Source organism: Gymnogyps californianus, chromosome 24, assembly GCF_018139145.2.
Source record: "Gymnogyps californianus isolate 813 chromosome 24, ASM1813914v2, whole genome shotgun sequence".
NCBI lineage: Eukaryota > Metazoa > Chordata > Aves > Accipitriformes > Cathartidae > Gymnogyps > Gymnogyps californianus.
Genome location: NC_059494.1, coordinates 308,746 through 328,390, shown reverse-complemented (window position 1 = coordinate 328,390; position 19,645 = coordinate 308,746). Strand labels below are relative to the sequence as shown.

Sequence of the window (19,645 nt, the reverse complement as noted above, 5' to 3'; positions counted from 1 at the left end):
CTGTTGGCTTTGTTCAGCGGTTTGATGAGCTCAAGAGCTCGGAGGGGAGAGCGGGCTGCGCTCGGGGCGGGGAACGGCTCCGTCCCGCCGGCCTCGGCCCCCGATCGCGCTCGGGGCGGGAGGGCGCTGGCGGGGGGGCACGGGGCTGCTGCCGTCCCGCTCCCGTCCTCATCCCGGCTCAGGGTCCCCCGCTCCCGCTCCCATCCCAGCCCCGGCGCTGCCGTGGGCAGGCGGCCGGGTGTCCCGGGGCGGAGCCCCCGCACCCCCCGAACATCAGCACCCCGGGGCCGCTCGGCCCGGCTCGGTCCCGGTCCCGGTCCGGCCGGGCGCGGCGCGGGGAAATGCGGGGGCGCCGCGCTCGGAGGATTACGGCGGCGGCGCGGGGAAGGAGCGGAGCCGCCGCCGCCGTATAAAAGCGCGTCCGCGCCCGCCCCGCCCCGCCCGGGCTGCGGCGGCGGCGGCGGCTCCGCTCCAGGTGCGGCGGCTCCCGGCAACTTCCCGCTGGCGGCGGCGCCGGTCGGTCGGTCGGTCGGTCGGTCGGTCGGTCGGTCGGTCCGTCCGGGCATCGCGTCGCGGTCGGCAGCGGATCCCGGTGCGCCGCGGCCGCCCCGTCCCGTCCCGTCCCATCGCTCGGGGCCGGCGGCGCGGCCGCCACCGCCGGGTCCGCGTCCGCGTCCCTCGGGTCCGCGTCCCTCGGCGCGGCCGGTTCTTTCCCGTCCCCCACCCCCGGGCTGGCGGGTCCCGGTGCCCATCGGCGCGGCCGGTTCCTTCCCGTCCCCCGCGGGCTGGCGGGTCCCCCTGTCCCTCGGTGCGGCCGGTTCCCTCCCATCCTTGTCCCCGTCCCCGCGGGCTGGCGGGTCCCGGTCTCTCCGTGCCGCTGGTCGCCCCCCAGGCTGACAGCTCTGGCCTGCCCCTGCCGGTGCCCGGCCCCCGGTGACAGCGTTGCCCCTCGGGTCTCTTCCAGCCCCGCACTCGGCGGCAACATGTGGCTCCTGGAGCGGCTGCGCAGCGTGGCGGAGAATGGCGGGTCCCGGGGCGCAGGGCCAGAGGAGTCCCCGCGGGGGTCCCGCTACAGCAACGTCCTCACCCCCGACAAGATCCCCGACTTCTTCATCCCGCCCAAGCTGAGCGCAGCGCCCGCCGAGGCCGAGGGTCCCGAGCCCCCTGCAGCGCCCGCCCTGGGCCCCTCTGCCTCGGAGCAGGACCTGGCTGGGCGCAAGCCCCCGCGCAGCCCCCAGCCATCCAGCCGGCCCCGGCCGCGGGCCACTGGCCGGCACATCATCCAGATCGAGAGCGCCGAGGACTGGACAGCCGAGGGGGGCTTCGGCACCAACGTGGACCCGCAGGCACAGACAGCCATGTCACTGCCCTACGTGCCCAAGGCGCAGACCTCCTATGGCTTCGCCACGCTGGTGGAGAGCCCCCACACGCGGCGCAAAGAGTCGCTTTTCCACAGCGAGCACAGCAGCCTCTGCCCCTCGCCGGCCACCTCGCCCAGCGCCCAGCGTAGAGCCAAGCTCAACGGCGAGAGCGGGCCTCGGGCGCCCACCGACCTGGGCGCAGCCCTCATGCACCCCGGCCGCTACTTCAGCGGCGGTGAGAGCGACACGTGCTCCTCGGCCGAGTCCTCGCCTTTCGGCTCCCCGCTGCTCTCCCGCTCCGTCTCGCTGCTGAAGATCTTCAGCCAGGAGAGCCAGTCCAAGGTCATCAAGCTGAAGCACTCTGTGGCCCGCAACAGCTCGCTGTCCACCGACGACAGCTCGGCTGACACCAGCCCCAGCGCCCAGCGCCGCGCCAGGAGCGCCCCGGCAGGGGGGCAGCCACCCACCGCCCTGCTGCCCCTGGACCTGCCACCGGGCCGTGACCGGGAGCACAGCCTGCGGCTCAGCCGGGGCGGGAGCCTGCGCCTGGCCGCTGAGTACGACCCCTCCAACGCCCGGCTGCGCGTGCGGCTCGTCTCCGCTGAGGACCTCTACGACGCCCTCGTCGACCTGCGCAGCATCAACTGCTGTGTCTCGCTGTGCCTCAACCCCGGGAAGCTGCAGAAGCAGCGCAGCACCATCGTCAAGAACAGCCGCAACCCCATCTTCAACGAGGACTTCTTCTTCGATGGCCTGGGCCCCGGCCACGCCAGGAAGATGTCCCTGAAGCTCAAGGTGGTCAACAAGGGCAGCAGCCTTAAGCGGGACACGTTGCTGGGAGAGAAGGAGCTACCGCTCACCACCCTCCTGTCCTGCCTGTAGGTGCTTGCTGCCAGCCCCGGAGGGAGCCTGCCTGCCTGTGGGGCCGGGGCGAGGGGGGGAGGCCGGCCCTGTCCCCCAGCCCCGCTGGAGGAGGGTTTGGAAGGGCCCCTCGGAGGAGGGACGGGGCCGTGGCGGAGCGTGGGGGTCCCCAGGGCCGGCGCTGCTGTGGGGCTCTGCCAGCACCAGCCCTCCTGCGGCAGGGCAGGCAGGGCCGGCAGCCGCAGCCTCTCCCCGCTGCTCCCTCCCTGCTCCTTCCTGGGGCTGCACCTCCTGAAGCCCAGCAGGAAGGCACCAGCCCCATCTCCACCGGGAAGGATGGATGTCACCTGCTGGGCTCTTCCCTTCCTGGTGCCCGTGGTCTCCAGCTGGCCAGCACGAAGGTTTGAGGTGGGTAGATCTCTGTAGCATACTTACTGCCACCTCTCTCAAAGCCCCAGCTCCTGGAGTCAGGTAATAGCATCGATGTCAGCTTTAAAATACAAGTTTCTGGTCTTGGAAACTGCAGAGAAAATACTGCAGAGGTGATCCAAGAGTGGGCCAAGGGAGGTGACCCTGCGGGATGAGTCAGGTTTGTGGTTTTCGAGCCTTTCCTGGACTCTTCCCAGCCCTATGGGACTGCACAGATGTGCAAGTCTGCTTGGTCCGACACCCGCAGCCTCCCGGGACGCCCTCCCTGCCCACCCCCGGCAGTGTCCCCCGCTGCTGACCCCCTGCGAGAAACAGCTCACGGAGCTTCAGGGGCTTTGGGTTTGACCAAATCCAGGAGGCTGCCTGTGCCCATCCCCTGCCCGCGGGAGGGAGATGCTGGGGGCTGGCACTGCCGGGGGGGCCTGGCACCCCTCGCCCTGGGCACATGGGTGGTCCCAGGCAGTGTCCCAGCAGACGTGCTTGCTGACAAAAGCCGAGGCGACAGGAGTAGCCCTCCCTGAGTGCTGGTGGTCTGGCTGGCACTGGGGACATCCCCAGGTGTCGCTGGGCAAGGGGGCAGGCTGAGGCTCCCCTACCCTCTGCCCTCCCTCGCCTGCGGGGGCTCGGGGGCTTATGAGGGGCTGCCCCCCCCGGGCGGGAGGGATGTGTCCCTTGGGGCCACAAAGCCCCTGTGCCTAGTGGGACGTAGCTCCCCAAAGGGACTGGCCAGGCTCTGCGGTTTGCCTTTGGGGCAGAGTGGGGTGCTCCCACCCCTTCCCATCCCTCCCTGCCATCCCGGTCGACCGGCTGGAGGCACCGGGAGTGGGGGAAATGCCGGCCGGGGCATTTCTGTGCGTGGATAAAACAGACGCCTTGTTGTTGTTTGGTGTGGTGTTACCCATTGCATCGGGCTCTGCATGTTTCTGTGGAAGGGAGCAGAATTCGCAGTGCTCCTGTCCCTGCCTGTTGCAGCACGCGTGGACACACACGCACACACGTGTCCCTCTGTGTTAACCTCTGTTGGTGGCAGTTGATGTTCCTTTCTTGTCCTTTGCAGCAGATGGCAGATTTCAGTGTTGGCTATTTATATCTGAGGCTGATCTTTCCCAGCGTGTTTTACTTCTGTCTGTAAATATGTTTCAGGTACACGAGGCATGGTTCTGATAGTGCGGTGTTTGCATGTCGGGGGGATTTGGGGTGATCGTGGCTGTTTGTTGAGCTTGTGGCTGAAAACAAACCATGCAGGACGTAAGGAGCAGACACGTCCCTCCTTTGCGGGGGATTTCCCACCGGAGGCTTCCCACTGCTCCCCCAGGAGCCAACACAGGGGACCCTCCTCGGCCCCTGAGTGCCCAGGCTCGCCCTTCGGGCAGATGCGGGCTCTGGGGAGGATGGGATGGGGAGACGGGCCACGTCCCTGGGCTGGGGGCGAATATCCTGCCCCTGAGCAGACCTGGGGCAGGAAGGGGACCCTGCCCAGCTGGCTGCTGCCCGACAGCCCCGTGCACCCCTGCGGTCCCCAGGGTGCTGCGGTCCCTGGGGTGCTGTGCCTGCAAGTGGCTGGTGGGACCCAGGCGCTGCTGGGGATGGGGGGGACCCAGCAGGCTGCGAGGGGAGGGGGAACAGGAGCTGGGCAAAGATTTTGGTGCTCTATGAGAGGGTTGGGGGGTGATGCACCCCCCACGGCAGAGCTGTGTGCCTTTGGGTTTGGAGAAGGGGGATGCTGAGAGCAGGGCCCTGGGCTGCTCCTTGGGTTGGGGCTGGCCCTGGGGGGAGACCCAAGAGCCTGGGGACTTGGGCTGTCCCTGTCCCCCCAAGCCTGTCCCAGGGCTGCCTTGCAGGAGTTGAGTGGCGTGTGGCTGTCCGCCGAGCCCTGGGATGTGCTGCTGTGAGCCCTGCTCCCGTGATGGGTGGGCAGGCGGGTGGTGTGGGAGCTGGGACTGTGACCTGGCTGGGTCTTTCCTCCCCCGTAGCTGTTTTCTACTGTTCCTGCTTTGATATTTCTGTGGCTGGATTTAATGATGCATTTTTGGAGTGAAAAAATATATTAATACCTGAATGGAATGTTTGTTTACAGAAGACTTCCCCTTTTTAGTGCAATAAAGTAATTTCTAAAACAGATGCAGGTGGTGCCCCGGCTCCTGGTTTCCCTGAGGCGTTCTCTTTGCTTTTCATTGCTGTGGCATCCCCCCGGGCCCTGTTATCTTCCCTGCCGGCTCCCTGTGCAGTGGAGGGGTGGAGGAGCAGAGCTGGGGCCCTGGGACTGTCCAGCCATGGAGCAGCCACTGCTCTTCTGCGTGGTGCTGCCCGTTCCCGACAGCCTTGCAGGGGCTCAGAGTTCTTCAGAAGCTCTTCCCTGGTGCTGCCGACCAGCCATGGGGTGAGGCGGGAGCAAATCTCCTGGGAAAAACAGGGGACATGGGGAAAGGGGTTGTTCCCACCCAGGGGGGACCCGGGGCTGTCCCGGCTGGGGAGGGCTGAGCCAGGGCATCGCCTGCACAGGGACGGGGCTGCAGCGAGGGAGAGCCCCTTCCCACATTCCCGTGGGAGTCCTTCCTCCCCCTCACCAGTTCCCCCAGCCTGGTCCCTGCGCTCCTTCTCAGCAGTGCTGGTGATTAAGGATATGATGATGTTTTTGTGCTCCCCGTCAGCAGTGGGCTGCGTGGGCTGGAGTGCTGCCCTCGCGGGGGGCCGGGTGCCCAGCACCCCCAGCCCTCAGCCTGCCCTCACAGCGGGCTCTGAGCTCCAGGAGACCCTTGGGCGGCTCTTCGGGGCACAGCTGAGTGCTGGCCCCATGGCAGCGCAGGGGTGGAAGCCCTCCCTGCCGCTCTCCAAGCTTCACAGCCCTTTGCCCCTCAAGACCCCGGCACCTCGGGCCGGCTCCTGCACAGCAGTGGTGATCTGCTCTGGCAGCGTTTTCAGGTGAAAACAAACCCGATGGTTTCTGCCTTGCTGTGCCCCCACCGCGGTGCTGCCGGGACGTGTCTCCCAAGTGCTCTGCAGTGTGAGCGATGTGGGTGTCGGATGAGCTGCTCTCGGGGCGGCCCCTGGACCATTTCCCTCCCCTGCCCCTCCAGGGAGCCCCCCCTGCTCGGCCGTCAGCGTTCAGCAGATTACCGTGTTTTTTTCCCCACCTTCCATTTCCAAATGTGCTTTTAACCAGATGCCGCTGAAGAAAAGGGGGAGGTTTGTCTGTTACCTAAATGCCATTTTTCTAATTTCCACCATTCTAATAATTTGTTGGTTTTGGTAGAAATAAAGGCTGGGAGCACTAAACAGATCCGCCCTCTCTCCTCCTGCCCCCACAGGGGCAGAGAAAGCAGCGTGGCAAGAGCTTGGCAGGTGCCAATAACTTAAGTAGTGCTTTTTCTAGAGGTGTAAAGCTACAGCAGTTAGCAATAAAATGAGGCTGATTAAGTTAGTCTGAACTAGAGTGGATGGGGTCAGCCTGAACACACGAAAAATCCCTGGAAAGTGTTCAACTTTCAAAGCACTGGAAGCAGTCAGAGGGGTGGAGAGGGGCGTCTTGTGGGGGAAGATTTAACTCTGAATTTGTAATCGAGTCACTGTGGGAAGGAAATGCGGCTGCTTCCCTGGACCTGGGCGGGCTGGGGTTGGGCTGAGATGAGCCTCTGAATTGGAAGATGCTGGTGGTGGCCGGGGGGAGCAGGGGGATACATCCCCTCTCCACAACACAGCCCCTTGGGACGGAGGATGCCCAGATGAAGCACAGCCGTTGGAGGCTGCCAGGTGAGAGCCCGAGACCGAGGGCGGCTCTGCCCATCGCTGGCGATGCCCACGCCGAGGGATGTTCGAGGCCCAGGAGCTTTTCCCTGCACGGGGGTTTCGCTGGTCGGGGGTCCCCAGGCCGCTGCAGCCGCACGTGGGCTGCGCTGGGGGACGGCACAGCGCACGTTTGGGCAGCAGGATCCATGCAGGGAACTGAGGTAGCGGCAGGGAGATGGCTGGATGTGGAGGAGCTGGTGGAAGCCGCTGCCTCCTTTACCCTTCTCTCCAGAGCAAGATTCACCTGGGCGAGACGCGCACACAGACCTTGGCTATTTTTAGTCCTGTGTTCCCACAATGCGAGGACTCAACTTCTGAGAAAATTGCCTGGAGCTCATTTAGCTGCGTGCATGATGGCTAGTGAGGGAGGGAGAGGGCAAATTAGGGGCTCAGTCTCATACGGGGCATGCAGTGGGGCCAGGCCTCCCCGGGAAGGGTTTCCCAGGGAGGAGGCCAGCAGGGCTGTCCCCGTGGGAGGACTCCCTGTCCCTGCCCCGTCCCCCAGCCAGGCAGGGGGGTCCCGGGGCCGAGTGCTGTCCTCAGCCGATGCTTGGGGGTCCTTGGCAGTGGCTGGAGCCGGAGCAGCTTTTGGCTGAGCGGGGCTGCAACAGCTGCTTCTCCTCTCCAGATTTTTGGGTGCTGTTGGGGCTAGGGGAGCCTCGAGTGCCCCCCAAGGCAGCCCAACCCTGGCCATGTCCCTCCCCCCACCCCGACCCGGCTGCCAATTTACGTTTTGGTCAGAAAAAGCATCTTCCTGTTGCCTGGCAACCCTCGGCCGCCCGGTCCAGCGGCGGGTGCGGGGGGGGGGGGGGGGCACTCCACGGGGGGGTTCTCCCCCGCCCGCAGCCCCTGCCGTGCCGGGGCCGGTGCTGGGGGCGAGGGGCTGCGGGGGCTGCTCAGTGCTGGAGGTGGGGACAGCGCGTGTGAAGCCACCGCAGCGTTTCCTGTCCTCGGGGTCTGCACTGCGGCGCTTGGGGGGCGCGATCGCCCGGTGCGCTCCCAGCTGCGCCCGAGGTGCAAAACCGCCGCCCGCCATGGCCTCACCGCTGGCGAGCACGGCCTGCCGCCTTCGAGCGCGACGGTTCCCCCAGGACGTGATTCACCAGGCCAGCAAACAGGCAACCGCATCTAGCCGTCAGACGGCACAGGAAAACCTCTGGGGTGAGAAAAACCTGGCTCTCGCCCGGAGCGAGACCCCTGCAGCCATCGCTGCAGAGGGGCAACAGCTCTGCAAAGCACGGGCACGCCCCGGGTTGGCGGCAGCCGCCCTTACAAGGCCCCCACCTCCTGGGGCAGACATGGAGGCAGTGGCTGCGGGAGCGGACGGTGAAACGGCCCCATGCCCATCGCCAGCCACCAGCTGGACCGGGGGTGCGGGGGCTGCGCAGGGGGGGGCTGCTCCGGGGCCAGACGGATGCCCGCAGCAACTCTGCCACGTCACTCCGGGCACCTCAGACTGGCCGGCGGGACGTGCTGTGTGCGGGACTGGGTGTGCGGAGGCGCGGGGCGGGCGCGAGCGTGCGGGTGTGCGGCAGGGAAGCAGCAAGCGTGCCCTGGGCAGTGCCGGCTGCACGCGAGCATCGGCCTCCCCCGGCATGCACACTCCTTTGCTTTATTGCAAGCATTTGTCTTCCATAGCAGCGTGTCTGTTTTAAAGCAGAGAGGAGAGACTCCCACTGTTACTGGGAGGAAAACAGAACTTAATTGAATCCCACAATCCCTTGTAGTCACATCAGGCGAGAGAGAAAGCCAGAGGAGAGCGATTTGCCCTCATGCTCCTCCCGGGCTCCTGCACCCCGGCACCCCGGGCCGGGCACTGGCTGCGCCCTGCCAGCCAGCGGTCCGTGCTGCTCCAGGGGACACAGAACCCCCCGGGCTGGGGGACGCAGGGGTCCGCTGGGAGCAGGGACGACCTGCGGCTCCTTGTCAGCCCTGCGGCGCTTGGTGGTTCGCTAAAAGCCAGCACCGTGGAAGCAGCAGCTGCCAGGGTGTCCCCAGGGCAGGCAGCGCTGCCTGTCACTGCCAGCCCCAGGGCGCACGCTCCGTGTATTTTGCTTTTCCATTTGAGCTTTGCTCTCCTACTTTGAGGCTGGCAATCCACCAAGGACCTGGGGCCAGATCCTGCCTCTGTAGCCAGGGAAAGGCAGCAAGCAGACGGGAAGCGCCGCCTCGGACTCTCCCTCCCCATCTCCTCTGGCAGAGGAGAAATTAATGCAAGCTCCTGGAGCCAGTGCTGGCTTGGCTCAGGCCTGGGGCTGGGGCGGGCGTACGGCACGCAGGACCGTGCCGGGGGAGTGCGGGGAGCGCGCGGCTATGAGGATGGATGAGGGCAAGGGCAGAGGCTGCTTTGCGGGGTGAGGGATCTCTCCCTGCCTCTCCTCTCTGTCTCCAGTGACCTGCTCTTCACTAGCTGCCTGCTAGAGTTTTAAATGCTGCCTTTAAAATGTTTGCAAAATGCCCAAAGCATCAAATAGGCCCAAGTGGGAGGGAAAAAAATGGCATAAACAAAGCAGACAGGAGGATTTTAAACGCCAGCAGCTGCTGGCAAACACTTTAATATCAGTGCAGACGGGCGCCAGTCGATACGGCATTTGGGGCCACGGGCTGATCTCTGCTCTGCGCCTGCGGGCTCGCACCCCCGCTCGCTGGGTCCCGCACAGGGGGGGCTCTGGCTGAGCCCAGGGCAGCTGTGCTGCACAGGGGTCCTGCTGCGGCGGGGGGCACCCAGCCGGACCCGGAGTGCCGGGGTGGGGAAGGGCTGGGAGATGCTCTGGGTGCCAGCTGGGACAGAGCTCCACTTCTCCCCCGCTTCCCCACCCGAACCCCGGACAAGGAGGACACGTCTCCATCTCCCCCCCTCAGCTCTCCCAGGGCAGTGGCAGCCCCGCGGCCCGTCGGGGCTGTGCTCACACCTCTGCCTGCGCTGGGGCCGTTCGGCTCGGCGGGGCATGACAGGAGCGGGGAGCGAGCCAGGCGTGGGACCGTGTCTGCCATCACGGCCGGGTCTGCCTGGCGGAGGCAGCGCCCAGAGATCGCGCTGGACGCGCTGCAGGGAGCTCGTCTGGCATTGCCATGGTAATGGAGATAACGGCCCGCTGCCAGGCGGAGAGCAGGGAGGGCAGGGAGCCCCGGCAGGCTGAGCTCACTGGGGAGACGCCACCGGCCATGCTCATCTGTGCTGGGGCAGCGCCAGGAGTCCCAGCCCAGGGCCCATCATGCCGACATCCCCTGCCTGAGCCCCGTGACGGCCCGGACGGCAGCAAGCGCGTCCTTGCTGTGGGTGAAGCCCTCAGCACCCCTCACGCCTGTGACAAAGCCAGAGGTTGCACTGGGCAATACATAAAAATACATATTCAAAACCTCAAATCTCACCGCCGCCAGGTTATAATTAATTCCTATTTGCAGCTCAGTCCAATTTCCCTCACACAGCTCCCAATTCAATCCAATTGCCATATGAGATTTCTGTAATCACTAATCTTATCAAGCACATCAGCGTGAAGTGAGAACACTGCAATTAGCAGGAGCAGGAGCAGCAGGTGAGCTGCCGCTCCGCGAGTATGTATTTCACCTGTGCCAGGGGAAGGACGTGTGCTTGGCTGAGCACTTGCTGGGGCTGTCCTTTGCCCACTCTGGGCAGGCTGGGATGCTCGGGGCGGCCGAGGCCGTGGCGGTGCCGGAGCTGCTGAGCACCAGCAGCTCTTGGGAGCTCCGCAGGCAGCGTGGCTATGCTGGCAGCTGGCCAGCCCCCGCCAGGGAGGGGACTTGCCTTTTCCGGCCCCCCCATCACCAGGGTGCTGCCAGGGGAGCTGAGAAACCCAAAGAGGATGCTGGCAAAGTGTCCTTAAACACTGCTGTCTGCGCCTCGGCTTGTCGCAGCGGCAGGAGCTGGAGATGAAGCGCCAGCCTTAATTCTGGGTTTCCTGGCTCCTCTCACCGTTGCTCCTGGTGCCACAGCCCAGCTCTGTCCCAGCCCCGCTCGAGTGCCCCTCGCTGAGCAGATGGAGACTCGGGCTTTAGGGCAGGGGAAAGTTGCTGGTAGCCCGACTGCCAGCAAAGCATCACCCTCCTCTTGGCAGCTCTTGCTCCGCATGGCCACGGGGGAGGCAGCTCCTGTTCCCTGTCCTGGTCTGGGCAGAACAGGAGGGACCCGCTGGCAGAAGGCAAGCCGTGCATCCCACCCAGTGTGAGCACCCGCGTTATCGGACCCCAGAGGAGCTGCGCAGGAGACGCCATGTCCCACAAAGCCTCCCAGAGGGCTCAGGCAAACAAGGTATAAACCTGCAGGAGATCCTGCTCCAAGCTGCCGCTCGGGGACTGACGCGCTTTTTTGCGGACAATCTGTTCCCCTCCCACCGCCGCTGGCCGCCTGCCCGCAGCGTCTCCCGGCAGAGGCGTCGGGCGGTGGGAGCAGGTCTGGCCACTGGGCCAGCTCACCAAAAGCCCCTGAGCACCGTGGAGCCAGGCTGGGCTAAGCAGGCAGCTCCCTGCCAGTCCCCGGTGGCAGCGGGGTCGCTGCCTGCACTGGCAAACCCCGGGGCCAGCCAAGCCTGCAGAGCGGCAGCTGGGACCGGGGAGCAGCCGTTCGTCCTCCTCGGATCCTCCTCCAGATCAGGCGGGTGATCTTCAGCTGGGATGGATGGGGCTCACGGGCCTCCGCTCGTTTGGGAGCGCCCAAATTATTTGTGGTTTTTGGACAGCGTGGTGAGGCTGGGGGTGCCTCAGCCCCAGGCACCGCTGATGCCAAACGTCCCTGGGGCGCAGGGAGGTGGCTCAGGCAGCCCCGAGCTGCGCCTCGCCGGCGCCAGGAGAGCATCGCCGCGCGCCGGTCCCTGCGCATGCGGGTGCCCCCCCGATGGCACACGGTGGGGGGCGTCGTGGTCCCCACCCTCGCCGCAGCTGTAGCGTCCGTAGGGTGGTGTTGCACGGGCACCTACCAAAATCTCTCGCTTCGCCACCCCCAGCCGTCTGTCGCTGCTGACACTCACCGACAGGAATAAACTCCAACACCTACCATATGCTTTGCTACTTCTGCTGCCTGCGCTCACTTGTTACTATATATTTCCAAAGCTGGGGCTGCCTCTGCGCGGGGCGGCTGGCAGGCCATGCCCCGGCAACGGGGAGACGGGCTGCGAGGCGGCGCCTCGGGGACGCCGGAGTTTCTGGCATCCCTGTGGCAGGTGAGTGCAGCAGGTCTCTGCCCTTCGGCGGGCTCAGCCCTGCTCTGTGGGGAACCCCCGCTCCCCAGCACTTCCCACACGGCAGCGGCTCCGGTGTTTGTCTGTGGCACAGCTGGCTGCAGCTGCTGTGCCAGTGGCTCGGGTGCTGGTGGGGCTGGCTGGTCTTGTCCTGCAAAGGAGCTCAGCACACCGGCGATGCAGCCCCTCCGCGGCAGGATCCGGCCCCTCCATGGTCTGCCCCGGCGCTGCGCGGCTGGCTCACCGCCTGCTGTCACGCCTCGTGGGGCACCAACAATGCGCCTGCCCAGGCAGTGCCGCTGAGCCTTTGTCCCGTGGCCCCGGCTGGCGTCAGCCCGCACCAGAGCTAGATGCGGCACCCAGAGTTGCGCTCGCCCGGCCAGGAGCAGGGCGCCGACGGCACGGGCTGTCCCCTGAGTCCTTTGCTGGGATGGGGACGTGAGCCAGCATGACGGCTCCGGGTTCTGCTGGTGGGGACTGCGTCCTCGGGACTGTCCCAAAGGAAAACCATGGGGAAGGGTGCAGCGAGTGGCTGTCAGCGTGTCCCCCCTGGCCGTGGGGGCTGGAGGGTCCCGTGCAGGGACGGTCACTGCCCTGCCCCGGCAGGAGGGAGATTTAATTGCAGCGTAAAGGCGCTGAGCAGAGCTGGTCTCTTCCCTCCCCTCAGAGCTGCTCCGTATGTTTAATGATCCTTGCAGCTGGGAAAATTCATCTTGCTTCAAGAGTGGATGCATCTCAGTGCATCCTCCAGGCGCTGGATCTGGTGACGCCGTGAGCAACAGAAAGACCTCTATGGCGGAGCTCGGCTGGGCTCGGCTCAGCCTGCGCCTGTCCTGCCGCCTCGCACCGTCATCACACCCCACGCGCCAGAGAGGCACCCTGGGGCCGGGCGGGCGGACAAGGACGTCTGGGCGCGTGAGCAGAGCCGAGCAATGGCTGCCTGCTTCCCCGTGGCATCCCGCATCCTGCATGTAGTTTTAATTGCACCATGCGGCTTTGATTCTTGGTTTTAATTGCAGCCTAACGAGGCCGGGGCAGCAGGAGAGGAAAACATCAAGCTTAAGGGAAACAAATCGGGAGAGAAAAGAACATTTACTGGTGACTAATAGGTCCATGGCTTGGCGCGTGTGTGTTTGCCTGCCACAGCGCGGGATGTTGCCAGTGCGAGGAGGAGAGGGGATTTCTTCCACGCACTTGGCAAGCTGAGCCGTGCGGTGCGGCGCGAGGAGAGCAGATTTTTCCTGGGCCTGTGCCGTTTCCATGTTATTTTTAACCCCCGTTGCACAAAAGCTGCCCCCTCGGTAAACAGAGTGGATTTTGCCTGCTTGCACAGGCAGGGATGGGGCTAAATCATCTAATGGTAACAGATGGGCCCGTTTACACACCGTGCTGGTCTCACCAGAGGAAATCGAGACTAATTTGGTGCAGACGAAGGGAGGAGAGTTTGTGGCGCTGGCACCCAGAGCCCCAGGGCAGCCGCCACCCTGACCGAGTGCCACCGGGTGAGGACAGGGCAGGTTGGAGCAAGCACAGCTCTGAGGGTCCCTGAACATGAGCTGGATTGCCCAGGGAGGCTGCGGGACATCCCCCCTGGGACACCCTGGGCTCTCCAGCCTCAGTCTGTGCCGCAGGGCCCGGCAGTCGGGGACCGAGCCCAGTGTCCCCAACAGCCTCTGCTCAGGGGCGGATGGGGTCCCTTCGCAGGCTGGGGCTGGGAAAGCTTTGCTGTCCCAGCGAGGGATGCCGGAGACAACCCCGCGGGCAGGCTGGATGGGGCAGGGACAGGGATGTGGGGACGGGGACAGGGATGGGGACACACTGGCACAGCTCAGCGCCATCCTGCTCCTCTCCCTTTGCTGCGGGAGCCACCTCTGCTGACGGGGTGGCCCTGCAGGCATTCGTTGCGGCTCCGGCGCGGCTGCCCGGGCTCTTCTCCCCACGCCAGTGAGGGCTGGGATCTCGTTACCGAGCTCTTTGACTTTGAGCATCTTGGAAACCGGCGCTTGCTAATAAGACAAAAAGAATGACACCAAATAAACCCAGCCGCGGGAATGTGGCCTTCTCATCCAGCATTTTTTATTCCCCCACGTTCTCCCCCTTCCCTCCTTTGCCAATGGATTGAAGCCACTGTAATAAAATTATTAAATAAAAAAAAAAGCTGTAGCCCCCACCTCGATGCGGCAACCATGGAAACTGGATCAAGAGGACACCTGTACATTTCCATTCTGGGCTCCTGCTATCTGAATATACAGAGGAGCGCTAATTAAAAACCCAGCGTGAGTGGCAGGTGGAGGGAAGGAGCTGGCCCCGGGAGAAGGGGTGCGTGGCTTGGAGGCACGCCAGCGCCGGTGGGCACAGGGATGGGCCCCGCCAGGTCTCCAGCGAGCTTCCAACGCCATCCGACGCTTCCATCTCCCTCCAGCTCCCGGATGACGAGTGGGCGCTCGCCGGCTGCCAGCTGCAGCACTAACGAGGCGTCCCCATCCCTGCTGCAGCCCTCAGCGCTGAGGGGCCCTGGGGACCCCGTCCCAGCCCTGGGGACGATGCCCATTGGGGCAGGGCAGAGCCAGGCCATGGGGCCAGCGGGTCAAGGTCTTTGCCCCATGCCAGGAGGAGTCATGCTCCTGCACCGTGGTGCCGGATCCTGCCGGGGTGCGGGAGCAGCAGGGAGAAGGGGGAGCATCTCCAGCAGCGCCTGCTCCCATCCCCATCCTGCGGGACAGCCCCAGGCGGGCGCTGGGAGCCGTGTCACCCCTCGCAGCGGCAGCACCAGGCACTTTCAGGCCCGGTCCCCCCGCGGCCGGGGGCAGGAGGGCGGCGGGCGGGGGCGAAGCGAAGTGCGAGATCTCGCACCTCCCACGGGGAGGGCGAAGGCTGTGGGGAGGCTGCCAGCCTGCGCCACCAGCTGCCTGCCTCTGCCGGCACCGGTGCCAGCACCGCGAGCGGCACTGCCTGCATGGCCCCAGCAGCTGCCCGGGTCTCTGCCAACCCCAGCACCGGCCGGGCAGCTCCTGCATCCCCCTTCCTCCACCCTGGCCCTGCCTGGAGGGTGACTGGGGCAGGCGCAGGTGTCCCCACACACAGCTCCTGGGCGGGTGCAGCGGGGATGGTGCTCCAGGGCCATGCGGGATGCCCAAGAGCAGGGCTACTCTCTATCCCGTGCCACACACCTTGGGGCTTGTGCCTGATTTTAGGTTTTTAACCATTTCACCGGGAGGAAGCTCTCCGATCTGGCACGTGAGCACCCAGGAGGAAAAAGCTGTATTTAACCTGCAGGTTTATTTTTACCAACAGCAAACGGCAGCGCCTGGAACATTCTCCTGCTTGGAGTTAATTTTTGCTGAAGCTTAGTTTTAGTCATTGTTGTCTAAACCTGTCTCCTCCACATTTATCCCATGGAAAAGCTCCTGGAGCTCAGCCCCAGGATTTCAGTGGCCCTGGAGCCGGTGCCCGGTGCCCGCTCCTGCCAGCCCGCGGGAAGGTCGGGGCAGCCCCCAGCTTCCACTGGCAGAGACCCCCGGCTGCGGGGAGAGCGGCCCCGCGCCTGCGCGGAGGACATGGCCCCAACAGCCACCGCTGCGGCGCTTCCTGGGGCTGGTAGACGGCAAAAGCTTTTCCTCTCATCAGAGCAGGCATCAGGCCGTCATCTTCCTGCGGGAGGCGAGTGCCAAAACCTTCTGATTGCTGATGGACGGGTCTCAATTTGCTCCCCAAGTGTCCTTCCCAGCCCGAGCCAAAAGCAGAGCTGGCTCCCGCTGCGTGGCCATCACCCGCAGGGGCTCACGCGACGGGGATGGCTGGGGCAGGAGCGAGGGCTCTCTGGTCGCTCTGCCAGGTAATTTTCCCAGCAGGCTGCTCGTTTTCTCCAGCCGAGCTGCGGAGGACGACAGGGTACGCTCAGCAGGAGACGTTCCTCCTCCTCAGCCCCTCTCCACCCATCAGGCTGTCCCGATCTGCCGAGGGGAGAAAGCCACCGCAACATGCAGTGCTCCTGCAGTGCAAGGGGGTCTGCGCGCACCCCCAGCTCTGCAACTGGGCTCTTGCTCTGCAGACACGCACCCCCTGCACCGCCAGCATGGGGTGCACACATGCACCGCGCCAGCCGAACCAGCAGCTCCCACCAAACAGGTCGTCCCACAGGGGTCCGGCGTCAGGGGCTCGACTTGGGCGGGCGAGCGCAGGCATTGCCTGCTGCCTATACCTGCCCGCTGCCGGCCCCTCAGCTGGCTCAACTTTGGGGAGAAGAAAATTCCTCGTTTCCATGGGAACCAGAGGAGGAAAGTTTCTGGGGCTGCAGCTGGGATTGTGCCAGCCAGGCGAGGCAGCGGGACCCCAGAGCTGTCTGTCTCCCGTCTCCGCTCCCGGGGGAAGGCTGGTGCCTGGCTGCCAGCCCCGCTGCCTGCGCCCCGAGAGGTGCCCACCCCGGCGAGGGGTGCGCTGGTGCTCCTCATCTCCCCCTCCGGTGCTGTGTCAGACACGATCTGACATTTAGGTCTGCAGCTCGGCGCATGGAGATGCAGCGATAGCTCTAATCTGCTTTTCTCCTCCTCGCGCTCTCCCCGGAGGCAAAAGCTGCTGCTGCGAGAGCAGGGGGGCTCCGGCAGCCTGGAGAGGAGAGCACCGGCAGCGCTGTGCTAGGGTTCTGGAGGGTCCTGGCAGCACTGTGTCCTCCTGTCAGGCAGCAGCTGGCTGGTGGGGCCTGGATGACAGCAGCGGCACAAATTCAGGGTGGTTTCAGAGCACCCAAGGCTCTCCGTCCTCCTCCTCCCTCTGCTCTCCCGGCTCTGGCTGCACCCAGGACACGCGGGCTGGTGGCAGTGAGGGCAGCAGCTCCCCAGCGAAGGGGCTGGGACACCTCTGAGCCGTGCCACTGACAGCACAGGTACCGCGGGGGCATCGGGGCCACGGTGCCCTGTGCTGCCCAGGGGGGCTGCGGCTCCTTAGGGACGTCCCAAAGGGCCTGCAAGGACAGAGGCACGGCAGTGCCCCAGGCACAGCCAACAGCCCCCAAGCCCAGATGGCTGCGGCTGCCTGCCACCCTGCCTGCCAGCCCCACCACCCCACACCACCGCACCCCCTTTCCCGGCTGCAGCTGCGAGGTGTCGGAGCCACCCTGCCCTCCGGATCGGGATGCTCCGTGCAGCCCTGTCTCCCTTTCCCGGTGGCTCAGCTCCAATTAGTGAGGCCCCTATTAATTTTTTCCGCTCAGCAGCTCACGTCAGTGTCAAACCGGCAGCGTGTGGTGCGGGAGGGAGCCTGAGCTGCCGGGAGCAGCGGAGGGGAGACGGGGTGCTGGGATCAGCCTGCTGATGAGCCCCAGATGCACACAGCTGAGCCCTAGCCCCACAGCCGCTCCGGGGTGGGAACGAGCCCCTCGAGAGCAAAAGCTCCCATCTGGCTCCACTGTCCCGGCATCCCTCCCTTTGCTGTCGGGTCCCACAGCTCCGGGTCGCAGGCGGGTCCCAGCTCCCTCCTCTCCTCTCCCACAGCATTTGTTCCCAGGCGTTTGGAGCAGATTTGGGAGCCTGTCTTCAGCCCCCGTGCCCGGGCTGGACCCTGGTGTGCGCAGCAGTGCGAGGGCACGGGCAGAGCAGGCACGCCAGGCTGGCGTGGGCACGATGCGAGCCCAGCAAGCTGCCCGCTGCCGGCACAGCCCTGGGGCCGGAGCCCCCAGCCGCAGACCGGGCTCGGTGGGGACTTGAGCCACCTTCGGGGGCTCCTGCAGCCGCAGGTGGAAGCCGGTCCCCAGAGCCTGCAGCAAGGGCCAGCCCTCGCCGCTGGGCTCCTGCCTGGGCAGCACCCACCCTCCACCCGCTGCAGGTCCCGCAGAGTGAGGCCAGGACACCCCAGACCCCCGAGATCCCCCCCTCCCCGGCCCTTGGAGATTGCCTGGAGCAGGGGGTTAATGATGCATCCAGATGGAGCCGACCTTTCCACCTTTCCACCTTTCAGCTTCACCTGCGGCTCCCTTTTCCCTGCCATTATCTGCATGGATGCCTGTGGATTTCATTTCCATATTCATGGTGTTTTAATGACCCTGTAATATCTTTATGTTCTGCAATTAAATGTGGAATCTTTTTTTTTTCCTTCTGCAGATTAGCATCTGCATAGGATCATTTGTGGCATTTGAGCAGAGCAAGGGAAGGCTGTGCAGGAGGGAGGCAGGGTTAATTAAACTTCAGAGATCAGCAGGCTCCACCGCCAAACGTCCTTCTTGCCAGTGGGACCGGTGGAAGGTGGGGAGGGAACGGCTCCGGGCTGCCTTACAGCCGGGATGGCTGGGCCATTCTTAGGGGCAGCTCCTGTGGGTGCTGGAGTGGCTTTAAGTCGTGCAAGCACATGCAAGCATGCATGCACACGCTTGCACGCGCACGGCTCAAAATCTGCATCAAGATCCCTGCCAAGGGGTGCAAACCACGACTTAATTGCTGCTGGCATCACCCCAGTGCAGGAGGGTCCCGTCCCCGTCCCACCCCCCAGGGGACCTTTCTCTGTCTCGTCCTGCAAGGCTCTCCACCACGCAGCGTGCTGTCTGTCCATCGTCCAGCTCTCAAAGGCAGACAGACAGATGGACGGCATCGGGGAGGAGAGGTGTCACCGAGTGGGACAGGGAGCTGGGGGCAGCTGGGGGCATGTGGGGGGCTGGACGTGCCCCCCCCATGCTTGCAGCAGCCTCCCGGGCCTGCCGGCCCCATGCAGCCCGGGCAGCCAGCCTGACATCAGGGCTCCGTGGAGAAGCCATTAGAGCTCCTATCGCTCCATCTCCATTCCCTGGAGCTAATGGGCATCTCTGCCGGCTGCACCATCCCCCTCCCTGGGATGGTAATTGGGTTTCAGCCCTGCAAGATGGATGGGGCTGGGCTGAGAGCGGAGCAGGGAGGAAGAGGAGGGGGCAGAGGCAGCTCCGACTAGGACAGACCCCCCCTTGCCCTCCATCCACCTCCTGCCGCTCTGCTCGGCTGTGGGATGCCGCCAGCCCCAGTCCAGCCCCAGACCTTGTCAGAGGCGTCTCGCATCACCTTGCGGGGCGGCTGGGGACAGGCAGGTCCCAGCAGCACGGCCGGCCATGGGCATCCCGGGGGAGCAGAGCTGGGGTTGTGTCCAGGGGGTCTCAGCTCCTCCCTGATGGAGGACGGTGACGGCAGGGAGCCCCAGCACGCTCCCTGGCTTTGTGCTGCACCTCGCAGCCTTCCCCCTCCTTCTCCCTTGGTCCTTTTGAAGCTGCAGCTGTGAACAAGACGTTTGCAAGGGTGAGGCGCAGGAGCGGCGTGTTTGGCGCATTGAATAAAGATGGGACTGAAAAACACCTTCTCATGTGGCTGTTTGATGTGAAGGGCAGCACTGAATTCATTAGGAGCGCTGCCAGGCGCCGCAGGAGCCTCAGCCGGTGCCCAGGCGGTTGGAGCAACATGTGCTGATGCCCCGCGGACGTGCCACCCCGTGCACTGGCACACGCTCGCACGTGGGCACGCCGGCGCACGGCGGCCGCACCGAGGCACACGCGGGCGCGTGAGGCCTGAGAGGTGGGCAGACATACGTGCTCCGTGTGCCGGCCGGCCCCACGCACCCCACCAAACCGCAGCGGAGCCGCCTCCGCCTCTGCGGGCACGCAGCCGCAGTGAACGCAGTGCCTGCAAAAACCCAGCAGATAACCCACGTGTGCAGGGACCCTCGTCCACCCTGCAACCCCCCCACCCCTCCTGGGGGCCCTCACGCTCCCCTGATCTGCCAGGGGCAGATGGGGGGTTGGATGCAAGATGCGTGTCAGGACAGAGGGGTGCAGGGTGGAGGGCCGGCCGCAGGAGGAGTGTGGGACAGCCGGCCCTGCTCCCTCCTAGTCCTGCCGCTGCGTCCCGCTGCTCCAGAAGGATGCAGCGTTTTATCATCCTGCAAGGCTGACAGGCACCAGAATTAATGAGTTCCTCATCAGCGCTGCTTCATTTAGCTCCCTCCTGGAGTCGCCAGCTCGGGGTGGCATGCACGCAGCCCCCCAGGCAGCGTCTGAGGCTGCTC

The 19,645-nt window shown here is 65.1% G+C and overlaps 1 protein-coding gene across 1 annotated transcript; it reads left to right on the top strand.

Annotated features, from left to right (window-relative positions):
- Positions 1-983: 983 nt before the first annotated feature.
- On the top strand, positions 984-2,293 carry C2CD4C (C2 calcium dependent domain containing 4C). Its single transcript, XM_050910466.1, has one exon. The coding sequence runs from the start codon at positions 984-986 to the stop codon at positions 2,241-2,243; it is 1,260 nt and encodes a 419-aa protein (XP_050766423.1). The 3' UTR covers positions 2,244-2,293.
- Positions 2,294-19,645: the final 17,352 nt, after the last annotated feature.